The sequence below is a fragment of the Salmo salar genome, chromosome ssa01 (assembly GCF_905237065.1).
Source record: "Salmo salar chromosome ssa01, Ssal_v3.1, whole genome shotgun sequence".
Taxonomy (NCBI): Eukaryota; Metazoa; Chordata; class Actinopteri; order Salmoniformes; family Salmonidae; genus Salmo; species Salmo salar.
In genome coordinates, this window is record NC_059442.1 from 96,332,244 (window position 1) to 96,356,547 (window position 24,304).

General features: G+C 41.4%; 1 protein-coding gene across 1 annotated transcript in view; it reads right to left on the reverse strand.

The window, feature by feature from the left end:
* Positions 1 to 1,277: 1,277 nt before the first annotated feature.
* Positions 1,278 to 24,304, reverse strand: part of LOC106610780 (delta-type opioid receptor-like) — a 28,071-nt gene continuing 5,044 nt past the window's right edge. The window contains exons 2-3 of the mRNA XM_014210344.2: positions 6,912 to 7,267; positions 1,278 to 3,366 (exon numbers count right to left, since the gene is read on the reverse strand). Coding sequence (XP_014065819.1) covers positions 2,828 to 3,366; positions 6,912 to 7,267 — 895 coding nt within the window. The 3' untranslated portion in view covers positions 1,278 to 2,827. The remainder of the gene's footprint in view (positions 3,367 to 6,911; positions 7,268 to 24,304) is intronic.

A 24,304-nucleotide genomic window follows, 5' to 3' on the forward strand; every position in this document is an offset into this window, starting at 1 on the left:
ATTGAAACAGGTAAGATCAGGGAAATTGCCTCTGTGTATTGAAACAGGTAAGATCAGGGAAATTGCCACTGTGTATTGAAACAGGTAAGATCAGGGAAATTGCCTCTGTGTATTGAAACAGGTAAGATCAGGGAAATTGCCTCTGTGTATTGAAACAGGTAAGATCAGGGAAATTGCCTCTGTGTATTGAAACAGGTAAGATCAGGGAAATTGCCTCTGTGTATTGAAACAGGTAAGATCAGGGAAATTGCCACTGTGTATTGAAACAGGTAAGATCAGGGAAATTGCCTCTGTGTATTGAAACAGGTAAGATCAGGGAAATTGCCACTGTGTATTGAAACAGGTATGATCAGGGAAATTGCCTCTGTGTATTGAAACAGGTAAGATCAGGGAAATTGCCACTGTGTATTGAAACAGGTAAGATCAGGGAAATTGCCTCTGTGTATTGAAACAGGTAAGATCAGGGAAATTGCCACTGTGTATTGAAACAGGTAAGATCAGGGAAATTGCCTCTGTGTATTGAAACAGGTAAGATCAGGGAAATTGCCACTGTGTATTGAAACAGGTATGATCAGGGAAATTGCCTCTGTGTATTGAAACAGGTAAGATCAGGGAAATTGCCACTGTGTATTGAAACAGGTAAGATCAGGGAAATTGCCTCTGTGTATTGAAACAGGTAAGATCAGGGAAATTGCCTCTGTGTATTGAAACAGGTAAGATCAGGGAAATTGCCACTGTGTATTGAAACAGGTAAGATCAGAGATATTGCCACTGTGTATTGAAACAGGTATGATCAGGGAAATTGCCTCTGTGTATTGAAACAGGTAAGATCAGGGAAATTGCCTCTGTGTATTGAAACAGGTAAGATCAGAGGTATTGCCTCTGTGTATTGAAACAGGTAAGATCAGGGATATTGTCTCTGAGTATTGAAACAGGTAAGATCAGGGATATTGTTTCTGCGTATTGAAACAGGTAATATAAGGGATATTGTTTCTGCGTATTGAAACAGGTAATATAAGGGATATTGTCTCTGTGTATTGAAACAGGTAAGATCAGAGATATTGCCACTGTGTATTGAAACAGGTATGATCAGGGAAATTGCCTCTGTGTATTGAAACAGGTAAGATCAGGGAAATTGCCTCTGTGTATTGAAACAGGTAAGATCAGAGGTATTGCCTCTGTGTATTGAAACAGGTAAGATCAGGGATATTGTCTCTGAGTATTGAAACAGGTAAGATCAGGGATATTGTTTCTGCGTATTGAAACAGGTAATATAAGGGATATTGTTTCTGCGTATTGAAACAGGTAATATAAGGGATATTGTTTCTGCGTATTGAAACAGGTAATATAAGGGATATTGTCTCTGTGTATTGAAACAGGTCGGATTGTGGTGAAATGGAAGAGGAAAGACTATGTAACTATTGTGACCTCGAAGAGAGAACTCAATTAATTTTATCCTCTATTGCCCTTTCTACCACAATATACGCTTTCAGAAATTCCACCAGATCTACCCTGGCATTATGTGGCTGAGCGATGAAGAGAAACTGAAAACGTTTTTTGTCCATTGTGTATTTCTGTTTGCAGAATTTTTTTTATAAAGCCTGGAATAAAAGAAAAAGTGTGACAGAATGAAATTCAAAGTGCACATATGTATATAGATTGTGTAGATCACTTATACTAGAAGGGCTTGTAAGTAAGCATTTCACAGTAAGGTCTACACCTGTTGTATTCGGTGCATGTGACAAATACAATTTGATTTGATTTGTGCCAGACCGGGTTTAAACGCCATCCATTTCATTTTGCTGTATTTCTTTTGTAATTCATTTGTATTCTTTTTTACAGCTCTAGGGATGTTATTATTATTGCTTGAATAACCTTATCTACTACTATGTATTGATTTCTTGTTCATTCTTTATGCGGTGCACACTGCACAGAACACTGGAAGAATTATCACTGAATAATCACTGTGAATCATTGTAATGTTTGTTTATGCGTCAGTAACTGGCGATTTGACACGGAAATACAATATAATTCATTCATTTGATAGTTCCCAAACCACGTGCACATCATATACACATATAATAAATAACAATTTAGTACAGAACATACAGTATATAAAAGCTGCTATACATACAGTAGATGTAAAGCAGATTGGTAGGCTACATCCATTTTCTGACTTTAACATTAATAATATAAAGCCATTGACTCTGGAAGCAAACAATAATGTAATTGTAAACAAACAAACTGATCATTTTGATCTCATGAATGGTCAGTTCTTGCATCCATAGCTCTGTCTATCAATTTGACAGTGGTTACATTCCTCCAGCCCCATCTCTCAGCTGTTTACCAAAACAAGTGGTGGGGTGGCCGCTTTGTTTTTTTGAATCGCCGCTTGACCCTTAAATAACAATCTTCTTCTATTAGCATCTTGAATTAAGTACTCTCAATGAAGATTTTCTAATTGTGAATGTTGTTGACCACAGAACATTATCCTATTACAGTATGTTCAATATACCAGTCTACAAAGATACTGTGTACATAATAGTTGATGTTTCTTCATTTCAGTGTTCTGCCTAAAGTTCAACATTTTAATAATGCTACCTGACAGAAAGCCTTATGCGGAGTGTCATTCTGCATTCAAATACTCGTCAGCCTCCAGAAAGAGGCGACAGTACGATCGATGCTTGTGTTACGTTGCACTTCAGTATCTTGGCGCATCATGTGTCAGAGCTTTGTGTCAGAGCACTGTGGTTACCTGGGTGACTTCCGAGCTCATGTCATCGTTTGGCTGGTAGCGTGAGTCCAAAGACAACATCTCCATACCTAGTCATACCGGTTGATTGGACCTCTCCACCCTGTTGGCGCTGGAGTGCTGCTCGCACTGGTGCTGCTGGTGGGGGCGGGTACGAGAAGAATTCTGCAGCTCCAGCACAGAGGGACTCAAGGGGATGCAGAACTCGCGGAAGCAGCGCTTGAAGTTCTCATCCAGGAAGGCATAGAGGACAGGATTCAGGCAGCTGTTGGTGTAGCCCAGAGCGATGCAGAAGTGCCAGGTGACGGACTGCAGCAGGGAGTTGGGGATGTTGATCAGGGCTTTGATGATGACGTAGATGTGGATGGGCGTCCAGCAGATGATGAAGACGGCCACCACCACCAGGACCATGCGGGTGATGCGCCGCAGGTTGCGGTCCTTCTCCTTGGAGCCGGACAACATGCGCACGCTCTTCAGGCGCAAGATCATTAGCCCGTAGCATACGGTAATGATGAGGACCGGGATGATGAAGGCAAAGATGAAGACGCAGATTTTCAGGAGATTCTCCCAGTACCAGGACGGGTGTGGGAAGATCAAAGTGCAGTCGATGATTCCTGAACATGTGAAGATTGAGTACAAAACACAGTTGAAGGAACGTAGTACATGAGGAAACCAATAGCTTCACAGCAGTCTTTTTCACAGGTACAGTTGAAGTCAGAAGTTTACATACACCTTAGGCAAATACATTTAAACTCAGTTTTTCACAATTCCTGACATTTAATCCTAGTAAAAATTCCCTGTCTTAGGTCAGTTAGGATCACCACTTTATTTTAAGAATGTGAAATGTCAGAATAATAGTAGAGAGAATGATTTATTTCAGTTTTTATTTCTTTCATCACATTCCCAGTGGATCAGAAGTTTACATACACTCAATTAGTATTTGGTAGCATTGCCTTTAAATTGTTTAACTTGGGTCAAACGTTTCGGGTAGCCTTCCACAAGCTTCCCACAATAAGTTCGGTGAATTTTGGCCCATTCCTCCTAACAGAGCTGGTGTAACTGAGTCAGGTTTGTAGGCCTCCTTGCTCGCACATGCTTTTTCAGTTCTGCCCACAAATTTTCTATTGGATTGAGGTCAGGGCTTTGTGATGGCCACTCCAATACCTTGACTTTGTTGTCCTTAAGCCATTTTGCCACAACTTCGGAAGCATGCTTGGGGTCATTGTCCATTTGGAAGACCCATTTGTAACCAAGCTTTAACTTCCCGACTGATGTCTTGAGATGTTGCTTCAATATATCAACATAATTCTCCTTCCTCACGATGCCATCTATTTTGTGAAGTGCACCAGTCCCTCCTGCAGCAAAGCACCCCCACAACATGATGCTGCCACCCCCGTGCTTCACCATTGGGATGGTGTTCTTCGGCTTGCAAGCCTCCCCCTTTTTCCTCCAAACATAACAATGTTCATTATGGCCAAACAGTTATATTTGTGTTTCATCAGAACAGCGAACATTTCTCCAAAAAGTACAATCTTTGTCCCCATGTGCAGTTGCAAACCGTAGTCTGGCTTTTTTATGGCGGTTTTGGAGCAGTGGCTTCTTTCTTGCTGAGCGGCCTTTCAGGTTATGTCGATATAGGACTCGTTTTACTGTGGACATAGATACCTTTGTACCTGTTTCCTCCAGCATCTTCACTAGGTCCTTTGCTGTTCTGGGATTGATTTGCACTTTACGCACCAAAGTACGTTCATCTCTAGGAGACAGAACGCGTCGCCTTCCTGAGCGGTATGACGGCTGCTTGGTCCCATGGTGTTTATACTTGCGTACTACTGTTTCTACAGATGAAAGTGGTACCTTCAGGAGGTCTACAATTTTTTTTCTGAGGTCTTAGCTGATTTCTTTTGATTTTCCCATGATGTCAAGCTAAGAGGCACTGAGGTGGAAGGTAAGCCTTGAAATACATCCACAGGTACACCTCCAATTGACTCAAATGATTTCAATTAGCCTATCAGAAGCTTCTAAAGCCATGACATGATTTTCTGGAATTTTCCAAGCTGTTTAAAGGCACAGTCAACTTAGTCTATGTAAACTTCTGACACTGGAATTGTGATACAGTGAATTATAAGTGAAATAATCTGTCTGTAAACAATTGTTGGAAAAATGACTTGTGTCATGGACAAAGTAGATGTCCTAACCGACTTGCCAAAACTATAGTTTGTTAACAAGAAATGTGTGGAGTGGTTGAAAAATGAGTTTTAATGTCTCTAACCTAAGTGTATGTAAACTTCCGACTTCAACTGTAGATAAAGCTACATAGGCCCCGAAGCATTGCTCATAATGTTAGCCATAATAATCAGCTATTTGTTAAACAACCTTGTGCTGCCTGCTTCTATTCCCCAAGCTGACATCAGATAGAGTTCCTTCAAGAGACTGCAAATAACACCCATTCTCCTCTAACCAATAAAAAGAGCTATGATGGTTTTTACAGGCATTTTGAAAACCTAATTCAGGAGACGCATCACAAATTTTTCTAACAAGTTTCCATCCCACTATTATACTGAAATGATGCATGGACTTTAAGACTATTATACATGGTGGAAGCTGCTAGTCTATGGTTATATTAGTCATCTATAAAGACTACATGGTGGAAGCTGCTAGTCTATGGTTATATTAGTCATCTATAAAGACTACATGGTGGAAGCTGCTAGTCTATGGTTATATTAGTCATCTATAAAGACTACATGGTGGAAGCTGCTAGTCTATGGTTATATTAGTCATCTATAAAGACTACATGGTGGAAGCTGCTAGTCTATGGTTATATTAGTCATCTATAAAGACTACATGGTGGAAGCTGCTAGTCTATGGTTATATTAGTCATCTATAATGACTACATGGTGGAAGCTGCTAGTCTATGGTTATATTAGTCATCTATAAAGACTACATGGTGGAAGCTGCTAGTCTATGGTTATATTAGTCATCTATAATGACTACATGGTGGAAGCTGCTAGTCTATGGTTATATTAGTCATCTATAAAGACTACATGGTGGAAGCTGCTAGTTTATGGTTATATTAGTAATCTATAAAGACTACATGGTGGAAGCTGCTAGTCTATGGTTATATTAGTCATCTATAATGACTACATGGTGGAAGCTGCTAGTCTATGGTTATATTAGTCATCTATAAAGACTACAAGGTGGAAGCTGCTAGTCTATGGTTATATTAGTCATCTATAAAGACTACATGGTGGAAGCTGCTAGTCTATGGTTATATTAGTCATCTATAAAGACTACATGGTGGAAGCTGCTAGTCTATGGTTATATTAGTCATCTATAAAGACTACATGGTGGAAGCTGCTAGTCTATGGTTATATTAGTCATCTATAAAGACTACATGGTGGAAGCTGCTAGTCTATGGTTATATTAGTCATCTATAAAGACTACATGGTGGAAGCTGCTAGTCTATGGTTATATTAGTCATCTTTAAAGATGCACTATGTAGAAATCGCTCTGCAATTTTCTGGTTGCTAATTTCAGTTTATGTGACAAAACAAGCAAGTATAGTGTAGAGCCTCCATACTCAACTGGCGGACCGGAACCGGAACCAGAACGGGGTCAATACGGACCGCAGGTTCCAAAGAAAAAACATATATATATTTTTTTACATGTTTCGGACCCCTGGTATCATAATAACACACATAACTCACATTTCTATGTGAAGTTGGTTGGGTCGCCCCAAAAGTTACATATTGCAGCTTTATAGCATTATATTGATGAATAGAGTTGGAAACCTACATTAAGGCCAATTAGGGATGAACACTTACAAAACATTATTTAATATAGCCTCTGATTTGCAGTTCTAAATCCACCATTATGTAAAAGTTAATGTCACACGTAAACCTAAATAAAGGAGCTGAAAGTGTTCTTATTGTATGATAATAAAAAAAGGTTTCATAGCTAACATGGCACTCTATTTCTCTCTATGACTCAGACCCAGACCATGTGTAGAACAGCAAAACAGCATTTCACAGACATGAAATGAAATGTAAAACATAATTGTTACTCTCTCGCTACTGTGGTGTACTCACTGACATTATAGATAGGCTGCCTACAATTGAGGATCATAGAAAAACAGCATGGGGAAACGTACTGTCATACTTGCCATTATCGGTTACAGTAGTTAAGGCGGTGAACATGACAGGCAGACCGATGGCAGAGGACAGGATCCAGTTGCACACGTTGACAATCTTTGCATTACGGGGCGTGCGGAAGTCTAAGGCCTTGACAGGGTGGCACACTGCAATGTAACGGTCAATACTCATGGTGGTCAATGTGAAGATACTGGTGAACATGTTGTAGTAGTCGATGGATATCACTATCTTGCACAGAACGTCTCCAAATGGCCAAGTCCCCATCAGGAAGTTGACACTCTGGAAGGGCAGTGTACTGGTGGCTAGTGCATCAGCCAAGGCCAGGTTGAAGATGTAGATATTTGTGGCGGTTTTCATTTTAGTGTATCTGGAAAGATAACATACAGAAAGAAAAATCAGAAGACAAATAATCAGGACAGCAGCTTGTCTATCTCAAAACCATAGGCTCAGCAATATCTTCGGTTCACCTTGCCGTTCATGGCAACATCTTATCGCTGTGTCTCAGTTTCTCAGACAAATCATGCCACCAAGAACAGGTTTACAAAATATTGGATTTATAAGGAATTTATATTACAAACAAACACACAGACAGATGGTGTATTGACATAGGCCTACATACATTACTGTTAATTAATTCTAATCCAATTTCTCTTTCTTACAGAGTTACCGACTGGGTAGCTCTCGAAAACGATTCTAATTATCTGTGGGTTTTCAGCGGTTAGCTTTGCACACGGTTGACTGCATGTCAACTACAATTCCTCCAACAGTGTGTTTTAACGTTTAGAAATGTCAATAATCATTGCTTGCGAAACGATTTTCGAAACATGCTGATATACCTTTTATCTTTCATACAGTGCCTTCGGAAAGTACCCCTTCCCTTTTCACATTTTGTTACGTGACAGCCTTAAAAATAGGTCAAATACGTTTTTTCCCTCATCAATCTACACACAATACCCTATAATGTCAAAGCGAAAACAGGTTTTTTGAAACTAGCAAATTTATAAAAAAGAAAAATCAATACCTTATTTACATAAATATTCAGACCCTTTGCTATGAGACTCGAAATTGAGCTCAGGTGCATCCTGTTTCCATTGATCATCCTTGAGATGTTTCTACAACTTGATTGGAGTCCACCTGTGGCAAAAACCAAGCCATGAGGTTGAAGGAATTGTCCATACAGCTCAGAGACGGGATTGTATTGAGGCAAAGATCTGGGGAAGGGTAGCAAAACATTTCTGCAGCATTAAAGGTCCCCAAGAACAAGTTTGTAAGAAGTTTGGAATCACCAAAACTCATCCTAGAGCTGGCCGCCTGGCCAAACTGATCAATTGGGGGAGGGCCTTGTTCAGGGAGGTGACCAAGAACCCAATGGTCACTCTGACAGAGCTCCAGGGTTCTTCTATGGAGATGAGACACCTTCCAGAAGGACAACCATCTCTGCAGCACTCCACCAATCAGGCCTTCGTGGTAGTGTGGCCAGACGGAAGCCACTCCTCAGTAAAAGGCACACGACAGCCCACTTGGAGTGCGCCAAAACACACCTAAAGCCTCTTAGGCCATGAGAAACAAGATTCTTTGTCTGATGAAACCAAGATTGACCTCTTTGGCCTGAATGCCAAGAGTCATGTCTGGAAGAAACCTGGCACCATCCCTACGGTGAAGCATGGTGGTGGTAGCATCATGCTGCGGGGATGTTCTTCAGCGGCAGGAAGTGGGAGACTAGTCAGGATCTAGTCAGTGAAAGATGAACGGAGCAAAGTACAGAGAGATCCTTGATGAAAACCTGCTCCAGAGCGCTCAGGACCTCAGACTGGGAAGAAGGTCACCTTCAAACAGGACAACAACCCTAAGCACACAGCCAAGACAACTCAAGAGTGGCTTCGCGACAAGTCTCTGAATATCCTTGAGTGGCCCAGCCAGAGCCCCGATTTGAACCAGATCAAACATCTCTGGAGAGACCTGAAAATAGCTGTGCAGCAATGCTCCCCATCCAACTTGACAGAGCTTGAGAGGATCTGCAGAGAAGAATTGGAGAAACTCCCCAAATACAGGTGTTCCAAGCTTGTAAAGTCATACCCAAGAAGATGTGAGGCTGTAATCGCTGCCAAAGGTGCTTCAACAAATTACTGAGTAAAGGGTCTGAATACTTATGTAAATGTGATATTTCTGTTTTTTCTAAAAACCTGTTTTTGCTTTGTCCTTTTTGTGTAGATTTTAGAATAAGGCTGTAATGTAACAAAATGTGGAAAAAGTCAAGGGGTCTGAATACTTTCCAAATGCACTGTATCAGCGAGAAATAATCGTTCAAATAAAAAATCTACACTTACTGTAGCAGTTTTGCACAGATCCACAAGCAGTGTGTGCCTCCAGTTGACAAACTACACTTCCTCTCCAGTTAAGTTTACACACAGGTGTTCAGAACACACTACGCTAGATAGCTAATTAGCCCAGGTGGCTGCCTATGTCTTGCACCTGTCTTCCGAAACAAGCGATGTAACATGGAGATATGGCCGTGTAGGAACACTAACCCAGTTAAGGTGTGTGGTAATTTTTAAAAATGTATTATTATTATTTTGCACTGATATGAATGATACGTTCCTTATGTTTCCAAAATTGTACCGCAAGCGATACGTTTTAACAGTCAGAACGATCCTAAAAAAACTCCCCCGGCCAGAAGATACTGTCGTCAATAGGCGCTAAAGTTAAAGTACGTTATTGTTAAACAAACAGACAGTCATTGTAATGGAAATTGAATTTTTACTTGAACAAATATTTGACCAGCCTAAATCCTCTCATGACAGGCACCGACAATAGTTCATCAAAATGATTAGCTCCAACAGCATAAAGACAGTGTTGAGTGGATCAAGAATGTCATTTCCACCCATTAGATACTACATTGATCTCTTATGTATCATATCAGAGCACTTATGATCCAGTTGGGCTTATTATACCAATTATCCAGGGATACCATAAGTAGTGTTGTCCATTGTGTTTAATTCAACGGAGCAGACTCGATTTTTTATCCTTATCTGTTGTCATCCCCGATCTTAATAATTTCAATCAAAATCATAGTGTTAATTTGGAGCTTATTGTGCTCCGTTACACAAAGAACGTATTGCTGCAAAATGAAGTACGGTTCACTTTTGTTGTTTCTTAATTTTCATTATTTCTCATTATGAGGCATCATTTGTAGGTTTAATTTTGTTACTTTCTAGGTTCAGCATATTCCTGTACACAAATAAAACTAAAAGGAAACCATTTTCATTTGTATAACTATTCTGCAATAATTTCTTTGTAGTAGTACAGAGAGTAAAGGTGGGTTTACATTGTGGAGATGCGGAATGACTACAAGGAACCGTCGCTTATATGTGAATTAGACTTTCGGAGCAGTCTGACCCTGTGCAGGATGCCTTTCTAATCCAAATCTCCCGGGCAATCTTGTGGACCGACCTGCCAACATTTTACGTTTGCGTGTGATGCGGATTACCATTAATTACATATTATATAAAAGTTATAAATTGAGATTTGGATGCGTGGGGGGGAAACTCAAGCATGTCGGAGCTTGAACTGTCGTTCCTGCGTCTCCGCAATTTAAGGATAGTAAATCAATTATTGCTATTGAACTTCCCATAATGACCAAAAAGAAAGAGTGGCATATCTTAAACAGATAGAAAGGCTTGTGTAATTGGCTATATAAATATACTGCTCAAAAAATAAAGGGAACACTTAAACAACACATCCTAGATCTGAATGAAAGAAATAATCTTATTAAATACTTTTTTCTTTACATAGTTGAATGTGCTGACAACAGAATCACACAAAAATAATCAATGGAAATCCCATTTATCAACCCATGGAGGTCTGGATTTGGAGTCACACTCAAAATTAAAGTGGAAAACCACACTACAGGCTGATCCAACTTTGATGTTAATGTCCTTAAAACAAGTCAAAATGAGGCTCAGTAGTGGGTGTGGCCTCCACGTGCTTGTATGACCTCCCTCCAACGCCTGGGCATGCTCCTGATGAGGTGGCGGATGGTCTCCTGAGGGATCTCCTCCCAGACCTGGACTAAAGCATCCGCCAACTCCTGGACAGTCTGTGGTGCAACGTCGCATTGGTGGATGGAGCGAGACATGATGTCCCAGATGTGCTCAATTGGATTCAGGTCTGGGGAACAGGCGGGCCAGTCCATAGCATCAATGCCTTCCTCTTGCAGGAACTGCTGACACACTCCAGCCACATGAGGTCTAGCATTGTCTTGCATTAGGAGGAACCCAGGGCCAACCGCACCAGCATATGGTCTCACAAGGGGTCTGAGGATCTCATCTCGGTACCTAATGGCAGTCAGGCTACCTCTGGCGAGCACATGGAGGGCTGTGCGGCCCCCCAAAGAAATGCCACCCCACACCATGACTGACCCACCGCCAAACCGGTCATGCTGGAGGATGTTGCAGGCAGCAGAACGTTCTCCACGGCGTCTCCAGACTCTGTCACGTCTGTCACGTGCTCAGTGTGAACCTGCTTTCATCTGTGAAGAGCACAGGGCGCCAGTGGGGAATATGCCAATCTTGGTGTTCTCTGGCAAATGCCAAACATTCTGCACGGTGTTGGGCTGTAAGCACAACCCCCACCTGTGGACGTCGGGCCCTCATACCACCCTCATGGAGTCTGTTTCTGACCGTTTGAGCAGACACATGCACATTTGTGGCCTGCTGGAGGTCACTTTGCAGGGCTCTGGCAGTGCTTCTCCTGCTCCTCCTTGCACGAAGGCGGAGGTAGCGGTCCTGCTGCTGGGTTGTTGCCCTCCTACGGCCTCCTCCACGTCTCCTGATGTACTGGCCTGTCTCCTGGTAGCGCCTCCATGCTCTGGACACTACACTGACAAACACACAAACCTTCTTGCCACAGCTCGCATTGACGTGCCATCCTGGATGAGCTGCACTACCTGAGCCACTTGTGTGGGTTGTAGACTCCGTCTCATGCTACCACTAGAGTGAAAGCACCGCCAGCATTCAAAAGTGACCAAAACATCAGCCAGGAAGCATAGGAACTGAGAAGTGGTCTGTGGTCCCCACCTGCAGAACCACTCCTTTATTGGGGGTGTCTTGCTAATTGCCTATAATTTCCACCTGTTGTCTATTCCATTTGCACAACAGCATGTGAAATGTATTGTCAATCAGTGTTGCTTCCTAAGTGGACAGTTTGATTTCACAGAAGTGTGATTGACTTGGAGTTACATTGTGTTGTTTAAGTGTTCCCTTTATTTTTTTGAGCAGTGTATAAACAATATTCTATGACGTTTGAGAATAGCAAATACAATCCCATTATGCTCATCCACATCATTCAGATTGTTTTTTCATGAGAAAATGTTTAATTCATTTCCAATGCAACATTAGCAGTCTGGGATTGTCTCATTTCTTCTCGTTTCCAAAACTCTTTATTATCTTCTAATGTCAATGAGATATTCAGAACAGATAACAGCAAATCATCTTTTTTATTTAGGAAAAATCTCACTGATCACTGTTTAGATAGATTACTAAACCGTACCGTGCCCCTGATTAAAAAGGGGGAAATCTAGTCAGTTGTACAACTGAATACCTTCAACTGAAATGTGTCTTCTGCATTTAACCCAACCCCTCTGAATCAGAGCGGTGCGGGGGGCTGCCTTAATCGACATCCACGTCTTCGGCGCCTGGGGGTTCACTGCCTTGTTCAGGGGCAGAATGACAGATTTTTACCTTGTCAGCACGGGGATTCAATCCAGCAACCTTTCGGTTACTGGCCCAATGCTCTAACCACCAGACTACCTGCCACACCAAAAGGAAGTTAGAGGAAAGAAGTTAGAGACCGTTTCACGAGCCAATGCTAACTAGCGTTAGCGCAATGACTGGGAGTCTGAAAGAACAGCGCACTGAATGGAAGTCTACAGGAACAGCTAGCATGCTATAGTTCCCTTAGACTTCCAGTCACTGCTCTAATGCTAGTTAGCAACTTCCTTCAAACTGCACGCAGAGACATAAAAATGGTATCCACGAGTTCATCTGACTCTGGGGAATTTGATAAAGGGCTTCATTGACAAAACCCCGAAGTATCCCTTTAAGATACAAGGCGTTTTCTGGATAAATACAATCTCAAATTGGCCGCAGGTAGCCTAGTGGTTAGAGAGGCTAGACAGCAACCGGAGGGTTGCCATTTTTAAATTCTGGGTCTGATGGGAAGAATCTGACAGGAAGGGAATCCTGGATGCCATTGCCTGCTGTTGTGCCCTTGAGCAAGGCACTTAACCCCCCCCCCCCCCAACAACTGCTCAACGGGCGCCAGGGTGACAGCCCCCTGCCCCAACCTCTCTGACCTATATATGTATGTGTGTCATTTGGAGGGGTTGGGATAAAGAGAAAGTAAAATTTCAGTTGACAAATAAAAGTTAATTTGATCTCAAATGAAGAACTACTCCAAAATAAAAAAAACAGCAGCACAGTAACCCAAACAATGAAAAGACAAAGAATTCAATCAAAGGCACATTGTAAACAAATGCACTGCATTTTACTTTTAAATGTAATTTACTCTTGAGCTGACATCCGCAGCATTTACTCTGAATGCAATCTCTGAGAACATCAGGGAAGTTGCCTTGTCGATAGTGCATTGCACTCGGATTGAATCCTGGCAGAAGATTGAGATGGCTGGGGAATGCATGCCAAAATAAATTGAACTATTTTTTTTGAAAAGATAATTCATTTTTTGTCTGCTATGTTTGCGCATGGAGTCGTACATTATACGTAAGCCATGGATGTACACAAGGAACCGGATGTCTTGAGCTTTAAGCGTAACATTTTCCGTGTCTGATGGATGGGTCTGATGTCATCAGTGAAAAAGCCCAGGAAGGAGCCAAGTGCAGGGTGTTTTGTATTGCACATTCTGGAACACAACATGTCTGTCTATAACAACACCATAAAACACAGCAAGGGAGAAGTGTTGATAAGGTGAAGCTTGAGTCTGGACAGAAGGGATATCTGGATCTGGACAGAAGGAATATCTGGATCTGGGCAGAAGGGACATCTGGATCTGGACCTAGGACTGTTGCGGTGACTGTATTACCGCCACACCGGCGGTAACGAGTCATGAAGGCAGTCAAATTCCATGGGACCGTTTAGTCACGGTAATTAGGCTTCTCCAAGCTCTGATGCTGCTGATGGTCATTAGTAGCCTACCAAACTTGCTAACTGACTGGCACTCTATAATCACTCTGACATCAACGCAAATGTGTTCGAAAATCTAATCAAACACTTCATGAGAGCCCACGAGCTCATGTTGGGCAACATGGCCTCTATTAAAAAGAGGAGGATCCCATCAGCCTTCTATAGGCTAGACCTAGTATATTTATTTATCAACTTTCCTAATATTAAGCACAATGCTTCTCTTTAAAACAGGAGTATAGCCTACCTGGCTAGCATGAAAATAAACCATCAGAAAAGCGTCCTCCATTTGCTATTTAAGTGCATAGATTACATGTATTTTTTTCCTGCTTTCCCTGTTTCGAGACAGGTGCATGATAACGGTCTATTCTAAATCAAAACAAATTTCACACCTATATTATTTAGTATATGTAAAGACAAGATTAAATCAAGAATAGTCTGATGGGTGACAATATTAGCCTATCACTTGTGAATTATTTTTTGTCACTTGTGAATGATGCCCAGCATAAGAAACTGACTTTTTTGCAACTTTTTCTATTCATAGTTGCACACCTCATGTAGCCTAGCCCATAGGCCTATATGTTTTAATAATGTTTGCATAACTAATAAAGTGCCCAAATAACCTTTTAAAATTAAGCACATTAATCCGCTTGACAAAGGGATTAGAGCCTAACTGTCATACATAAGCAGCACGAGATTCAAGTGTGGGGAAGATAATTTCACCATAAAAATGCACCTTTATAATATTTGCTGTCACTTTTGATAATGGTGTTTTTCCACTAATGGAACATTCGTGCTTATAGCCTACTGCCATGTGTGCATTGCTGCGCTTATAATGTGGAGAAATAGAATATGAATATGTGGACAACTACATAGGATATGTATATGAATATGTGGACAACTACAAATACCTAGGTGTCTGGTTAGACTGTAAACTCTCCTTCCAGACTCATATTAAGCATCTCCAATCCAAAATGAAATCTAGAATCAGCTTCCTATTTCACAACAAAGCCTCCTTCACTCATGCTGCCAAACATACCCTCGTAAAACTGACTATCCTACCGATCCTTGACTTCAGCGATGTCATTTAGAAAATAGCCCCCAACACTCTACTCAGCAAACTGGATGCAGTCTATCACAGTGCCATCCATTTTGTCACCAAAGCCCCATATACTACCCACCACTGCACTTGTATGCTCTCGTTGGCTGGCCCTCACTACATATTCGTCACCAAACCCACTGACTCCAGGTCATCTATAAGTCTATTGTCATGATGTTGGCCTGTGGGTAAGGTTTATGACCCCTCCATAAATACCTTTCTCCCTTCCCTCTCTCTCTGACTCTACTGAAGGTCTCTTGAATAGCCTTTGTTAAACATAGAGAGTCTGGGAACATCAAACAAGTGGGGGGAAAGGAACCATATTTCAGTAATAGAACCAGTTGAAAATATGTGTTGGTACTTAATGTATATGATGTCTGTTCGGTTGTCATCTGAGACATTATGACTGATGACAGGACGACATAAACTGTATCTGGGAAAGTCTACACATTCTAGTTATCAGATTCACATGGAATTGTTGTGCAAATTAAATGTTTGAATATGAAACTATTTGTGATAAGATTAAATGTAATTTTAGCTTCCAAATGAGAGAATTGGGTTATCATAAGGTTAGAGCCCTGCTCAATCAGTGGTCCGCCCCTGTGAAGAGACATGGGTTATAAACTATGAAACACACCTTTCTCTCCCTCCACTATATAAGCCCTTGACAAAAATGCAACCTGCTGTTCCGAGGACGATAGGACGACGGTCCATACGTTAAAAAGGACTAACATGTCAACTACAGAACTAAGCCAATCTCAGCGTGAGCTTTGGTTGTGAATGGTATGAACTTTGAACTCTTATTCACTAAAGAAGTGAGACATCCTAGCCGTTGAGTTAGCAACAGCAGCTGTAAACGTGGGCTAGGAAAGGACGGACGACGTATCCAGTCTAACACACAATGAAGATACTACAACGTTTCCAATTTACCACCAGAGACATTCTTCCGAGGACAGGAAGATCTCTGTTGGCCAACACGGCCAGCATCTACGACCAACCTATGGAAGCGCAGCTCAGAGTAAATATTTATTGCATTTTCCTTTTCCAAATGGGCGGTAATTTAGGATGCATAAGATACTGTATTTACGAAAGCTTAGCTTCTCCCTTTGTTCCTCAGTCTTCCCGCTCTTTCATTCAAGCCCAACCCCCTCTCTTTGTGTAACAAGCCATCATACAGGTTCCGTCCACCAGGGACGTTTTCTGTAGGACATAATTTGCATTCTGTGTATATGTAATTCTGTGTGATTAGTTAGGTATTTAGGAAATAAATAATTAAACCCAATTTTGTATTGCTGATTCAACTTGTTAGCCAGGGTTCGTGAAGATAACCAAGAATCTACAACTTTCAGATGAGACTGAAATAAGGTGACGATTAATATTTACTGCTATTGATGTAAAATATTACTAGGTCTTTCAGAGTTTATTCCGAAGATAACGGCTCTATAAACACTCTTTCGTGGTGCCCCGACTTTCTAGTTAATTACATTTACATGATTAGCTCAATCAGGTAATATTAATTACAGAGAAAGGATTTTATAGAATAGCATGTCATATCACTTAATCCGGCATAGCCAAAGACACGACACTATGCTAGGTAAAGCCCCGCCTTATCTCAGCTTACTGATCACCATAGCAACACCCACCCGTAGCACGTGCTCCAGCAGGTATATTTCACTGGTCACCCCCAAAGCCAACACTTTCTTTGGCCGCCTTTCCTTCCAGTTCTTTGCTGCCAATGACTGGAACAAATTGCAAAAATATCTGAAGCTGGAGACTTATATCTCCCTCACTAGCTTTAAGCACCAGCTGTCAGAGCAGCTTACCGATCACTGTACCTGTACACAGCCAATCTGTAAATAGCACACCCGACTACCTCATCCCCATATTGTTTTTTATCCTCTTGCTCTTTTGCACCCCAGTATCTCTACTTGCACATCATCATCTGCACATCTATCACTCCAGTGTTAATGCTAAATTGTAATTATTTCACCTCCATGGCCTATTTATTGCCTTACCTCCCTACTCTTCTACATTTGCACACACCGTACATACATTTTTCTATTGTGTTATTGACTGTACGTTTGTTTATGTGTAACTCTGTGTTGTTGTTTTTGTCGCACTGCTTTGCTTTATCTTAGCCAGGTCGTAGTTGTAAATGAGAACTTGCTCTCAACTGGACTACCTGGTTAAATAAAGGTGAAATAAAAGAAAAAGAAATGGCCTAATAGTTTATCAACATTTTAAGCTAAATGTTCTGATCTGTTGCATCAGCCACATTGCATAAACAAGTTTGATGCTAGTGGTTGTATTAATTTGGGATCTATTGCATCCCACAACTGTCTCAGACTATGTTTTGAATATTTATTTCTCACACAGAATAGGTCAACTTTTGTACAGTCGTGGCCAATTTTTTTTTAGAATGACACAAATATGAATTTTCACAAAGTCTGCTGCCTGAGTTGTATGACGTCAATTTGCATATACTCCAGAATGTTATGAAGAGTGATCAGATGAATTGCAATTAATTGCAAAGTCCCTCTTTGCCATGCAAATGAACTGAATCCCCCACTGCATTTCAGCCCTGCCACAAAAGGACCAGCTGACATCATGTCAGTGATTCTCTCGTTAACACAGGTGTGAGTGTTGACGAGGACAACGCTGGAGATCACTCTGTCATGTTGATTGAGTTTGAATAACAGACTGGAAGCTTCAAAAGGAGGGTGGTGCTTGGAATCAATGTTCTTCCTCTTTCAACCATGGTTACCTGCAAGAAAACATGTGCCGTCATAATTGCTTTGCACAAAAAGGGCTTCACAGGCAAGGATATTGCTGCCAGTAAGATTGCACCTAAATCAACCATTTGTCGGATCATCAAGAACTTCAAGGAGAGCGGTTCAATTGTTGTGAAAAAGGCTTCAGGGCACCCAAGAAAGTCCAGCAAGCGCCAGGACTGTCTCCTAAAGTTGATTCAGCTGCGGGATCGGGGCAACGCCAGTACAGAGCTTTCTCAGGAATGGCAGCAGGCAGGTGTGAGTGCATCTGCACACACAGTGAGGCGAAGACTTTTGGAGGATGGTCTGGTGTCAAGAAGGGCAGCAAAGAAGCCACTTCTCTCCAGGAAAAGCATCAGGGACAGACTGATATTCTGCAAAAGGTACAGGGATTGGACTGCTGAGGACTGGGGTAAAGTCATTTTCTCTGATGAATCCCCTTTCCGATTGTTTGGGGCATCCGGAAAAAAGCTTGTCCAGAGAAGACAAGGTGAGCGCTACCATCAGTCCTGTGTCATGCCAACAGTAAAGCATCCTGAGACCATTCATGTGTGGGGTTGCTTCTCAGCCAAGGGAGTGGGCTCACTCACAATTTTGCCTAAGAACACAGCCATGAATAAAGAATGGTACCAACACATCCTCCGAGAGAAACTTCTCCCAACCATCCAGGAACAGTTTGGTGACGAACAATGCCTTTTCCAGCATGATGGAGCAATGCCTTTTCCAGCATGATGGAGCACCTTGCCATAAGTGGCTCGGGGAACAAAACATCGATATTTTCAGTCCATGGCCAGGAAACTCCCCAGACCTTAATCCCATTAGGAATGTGTGGTCAACCCTCAAAAGGCGGGTGGACAAACAAAAACCCACAAATTCTGACAAACTCCAAGCATTGATTATGCAAGAATGGGCTGCCATCAGTCAGGATGTGGCCCAGAAGTTAATTTACAGCATGCCAGGGCGGATTGCAGAGGTCTTGAAAAACAAGGGTCAACACTGCAAATATTGAATCTTTGCATCAACTTCATGTAATTGTCAATTAAAGCCTTTGACACGTATGAAATGCTTGTAATCATACTTCAGTATTCCATAGTAACATCTGACAAAAATATCTAAAGACACTGAAGCAGCAAACTTTGTGGAAATTAATATTTGTGTCATTCTCAAACTTTTGGCCACGACTGTACTTGTACATTTATATTTACATTTACGTCATTTAGCAGACGCTCTTATCCAGAGCGACTTACAAATTGGACTATGGGGGATAGTAGATTGACATAGGCTAGTGCTTTTGCTGTTCATTAGGCCACTGCATCTTGTTGGCTGACAAAGTAAATGTGGACAGTTCTTCCAAATAACTTCAATATGCACCTCGGAATTGGATAAGGACGTTCGCAGTTGTGTCCCAGATGTGTCTGTCTTCACTTGTAGCCTGTGAGAAAGACCCAATCACGTGATGGAAAGCCATGTGAGTGAGAGGTGCTTAGGGGCGCGCAGCACTCAGGGAGAAGGGCACAATGCAGCAATCCGGGCCAAGGGCACAACGGCCACTGGCCGCAAAAGGCATGGATTTGTTTGGGGTGCATTATGGCCGCAAAGGGGATGCCGCCGTGAAATTCGAAGCATTATCAAGTGCTTGTCAAATTGTGAATGAGAGACTAATGAACTGTGTACAGCCTGCGCAAAAAACAAAGCAGACCTCATACCTTTCAAGCAACTTTTTTCAAATCATCATTAGAGTCGCATCATGCCGCCTGACAATGTATTAAAAATCAAAACATATAGCCCAACATCTGCAGAACAACTAAAGTTACATTAATAACTGTAAATTAAGCATATAGGAATACCTATTTCTTTGTTAACCGTTCAACACAGAACAGCCGCATGTGCGCACTCTCTCAAATTGTTTGGAGAAAATATTTATATTTTATTCAGCTATGTTCAATTGTATTCTTCATACTATAAAATAATGCCACGTAATTCTAAGGAAATCTTTCTGCTAAATGAACTCGTGTAGCCCACAGCCATTTGGCATAGACAGATCAGGACCTAACATAAGGACAACTCAGAGTATGCTATTCTGTTCTTCTGAAATAGACTACGATTTCTTCATATCATGCTTCTTTAGACCTGTCTAAAATAAATTATGGATTTATTGTGATGGTGTAGGCTATATTACATGGATTTATTCTACTTTTTAAAATGTAGATGTTCCAAAGGTCTACAACAGTGTGGAAGCCAGGAGATGCTAAACGTGTTTATGTTGATTAACGGTCAATTACCGTGAGACCGACAGTTATTTTTTGGACAATCACCAGCTGACAAAATTTAGTGACTGCCACAGCCCTATCTGGACCTATGTATGAATCTCCCAGAGTATACAACAAGCCATGCCAACATGCTCTACGGTTTTCATTATTCTCATATGTGACCTTGGATGCTAACAGAAGGGAAGTTCAGAAGTCTGATCAGTAATCAGTAGTGGGCGACAGTGACAGCTATGGTTGGAGTTCACTTCTTCATATTAAATGCTCTACTACGCTCATCCTGTCTCTCACAAGAAATTTCACAGGAAAAGAGAAAATGATTGACGGTTATAACACAGCAGAATGGAAATAGTCCCTGTGCACAATCCTGTTAAATGAGCTTTTAGTGCCTTTTTTCAATAAGAGATTTGTTCCTGGTTTTAGATGACAAGCCAATTACAAGTAGAGCGAATGTGCATCAAAAGCCTTTTTTTTCTTCTCTTAAGTTGGATGAATTTAACTGGTCCTTCCTCATTAAGGAAATTGTCCCCATAATCAGGGATGCCCCAGATGAATCATCTCCCGATATTCTTTAGTCTGGCTCCAGATTCTTTGAGGTGGAGAGTTATTCTTATGTATCAAAGGCATGATGAACCCTCTGATGCAGCATGGAGAGAGGATGGCAGTTGCACGCCATCAAAAACAGGTTCTTTCCACCTCTGGAAATGTCTCTCTCTGCTGTGATTTGAGGTTAGTGATTATGGGTGAGTCAGGCCCTTAGAATTCAATAGCATCAAACCTCTCTAACATCTGCTGGGGGACAAATCCATTTGATGCCACCACAACAACCTGTTCCCACAGACTTTGGCCGTAGTGTATTGGAGGAGAAGTCTTCCGCCCAACATCTTTCATTTTTGTCATTTAACAGACACTTATCCAGAGCAACCAGGGTTAAGTGCCTTGCTCAAGGGCACAACATATTTTTTACATAGAGGACTCAGGGATTCAAACCAGCAACCTTTTAGTTACTGGCCCAACACTCTTAACTGCTGGGCTACCTGCTGCCCAGCAGAAAAATGTGTAGCAGGGAGCAATGGCACAGGACGCCTCCTGCAACAGTGCTGTCTGCCTCTAGTCAGTGGCAACTAGTTCGCTATGAAAGAGGGAGCACAGCCATCACAGTATCTGATTAAGACAGACAGCAGCTTAACACTAAAACACTTCAGCTGCCTCATAGTAACTGCCTCTGCAATTACTGAGTGTGATGGTCCGCTCGACTGGCAGACATGATCACACCGGTGGCTGTTACCTCGAATCAAATAGAGCAGATATCCCTGCGCAGCCAGCTGTCTTTTCTCATTATTCAGCAGGTGATGTCTAGTGGAACGGATTTGCAAATACTTTTGGATATTCACCGCTGACACATGGCTCCAGGCATAAGTGACATAAGCTTATGTCGGGGTCCCAACTTACTGTTACAATAGTAGAATGCACTAGGTGCAATTTCAAAATGTGGTTGTGCATCAGCAGTTTTTCTCTTGTTATGTCAACTAACAATTTTTAGATTGGTAAATGAGTCTAGCCAGCTATCTAAACGTGTAGTAATCATGGCCAAATACCAACTGGGCAGGCAGGGCAGGTGCCCTGACCTCCCGGGGGCCCCTATTGATTTTGATAGTTACTCTCACTCAGATATCATTAACATGGCATAAGTTGTGGCAAAATGTGTATAATTGCAGAAAGCTTGCTTTAAAACTGCTACATTTTCTCTACTCCCCATGGCAAAATGTGTCCAATTGCAGGAAATTAACTTTAAAACTTACATTTTATCTCTGCCGTCGAGAGGTGGGCCACCAAAATGTTTTGACTGTGGGGTGGGGGCTAGGGCCGGCCCTGCACATGGCCTTTGAGCACGGCATGTTGTAAGGCCTAATGCACATGCATAGTGATAGTTGACATAGAGCAGACGTAAACAAGCCTTTTCACAATAGCTCCGAACTCATCAGAGCCACACTAGTGCAATTTATGTTGTCCCCTTACTGGCTATCACCCGGTTACTCAACCCTGCACCTTAGAGGCTGCTGCTCTATATACATAGACATGGAATCACTGGTTACTTTAATAATGGAACACTAGTCACTTTAATAATGTTTAAATAATGTTTACATACTGCTTTACTCATCTCATATGTATATACTGTATTCTATTCTACTGTATTTTAGTCAATGCCACTCCGACATTGCTCATTCTTATATTTATATATTTCTTAATTTGATTATTTTACTTTTATATTTGTGTGTATTGTTGTGAATTGCTGGATACTACTGCACTGTTGGAGCTAGGAACACAAGCATTTCGCTACACCCACAATAACATCTGCTAAATATGTGTATGTGACCAATAAAATGTGATTTGATTTGAAAAGATTTCGATTATGTGGATATAGAGCAGTAACACACCATGGTATGTTGAGCCTGTTTACAAAACATTGGTTAGTTTGGATTATCTCTTAAAATGCAGTTTGATTTTAGGAAATGAATGGTAACCTAGTATAACCACAGAAACAGCGCAGCAGGGTAGCCTATGCAATCAAGGCTGGTTGCTAAGGAACAACCGGAACATCGCCTCTTACTTTTTGTGATTACCTTCTCCCCATATCAAATCATACAGCCACAGATAGAACAATGAGCCAGATGTTTCACCAGAGTAGAAATATGAAGCATCCGGTGGGCATTTCCACTCAACACCAAATATGGAAGCCCAGTGGCTGGCAGTGGGAGAAGATGGAGCGAGATGGATTTTGGCCAACATTCTACACATTTTCTCATCGATAAAACATTGGATCTCAACACAGTTTTCTGTTCCCAAAACTAAAATCTGTTACGAACAGACTGGAATAAGTTTAGTAGACTTTACCGTTTGCCAAAGTTTCTAAAAATGGTGTTGTTTAGAAGGAGTGCGAGGGCGAATTGAGTTATTGCACGAGTACTTCACAGAGTAGACATTCCCTAATGTAAATATGCAAATGCATGCTAGAACGCGCCAATAAGATCTCGCTAGCTCGTGCTTGGCTCTGTCCACCTCCTTGTTTGTTTTGCCCACTATGATTAATTTGCTCCCATTGGAAACAACAGGCTGTGGTGTATCTTGGGTTAGTTCGAAAAATATTTGATACAACCTTCCATTACATTCACGCGAGACAGTGTTTCTCCTAGATTGTTTCAGGCGGGGTCCAAAGCCCCCAAAAATCAACATGGGCCTCTTTAAACATTTGAATTGAAATCAATTTCCCTAATACCCAATTTCCCTAATACCCACCTATATAATGGAAACAATGTGGTGAGTTCCTTTGGTACGAACCAGTTAAAGTTCTGATGAATATTCAAATGTAAAGTGGGCAATTTAGACTCTGACGTCTTTCTTTTTCCAGCGTTTTAAAACTGGAAAGCTTTGTCAAAGGGACAATACATTATTCAGTTGGAAATGTCAAAGACATGTTCTCTCAAAAACCATCATCACAAAATCTACAGTTAATATAGGAGCCAAAGAAAACAGTAATGAGTCCAATTAAAAACACCGTTTTTTTTTAAGTGTGACATTTTTTATGGCATCTCCTGAATTAGAATCCTTTCAATGGTGGAGAGAACCAAGATAAGAACCATCTTAATTGTATCACCCTGCACAGCAGGGAACGCAAACTTGTATTGTGTTTGAGGTTTAAAAAGGCTTCTAAAATGTGTAACTTCCAAAATGTCAGACTGGATTTGCACTAACCCTTACAAAAATGTCAATTACACAACAATTCACATTTCCTGTTGCTGTGAGAAACTGGTCAAATTAAGATCCCACATCTGTATTATATAATGACTGGAGACTGAATCAATGTCAGTCATGTATTCATTGACAAAGCTACTACTACCAATCATATTGTGAAGACACATTTACTGTTCAGGAGCAGTCCTGTTCTTGTCCTCATCTTACCTTGAGGAAAGACAATCCCTATGGGAGGGAGGCAATGGTGGAAATACAATTGTTCACCACTGCTGACCTTTCAAGACCAATATTGTTAATCTCCCTTAATAAAGATAGAAGGTA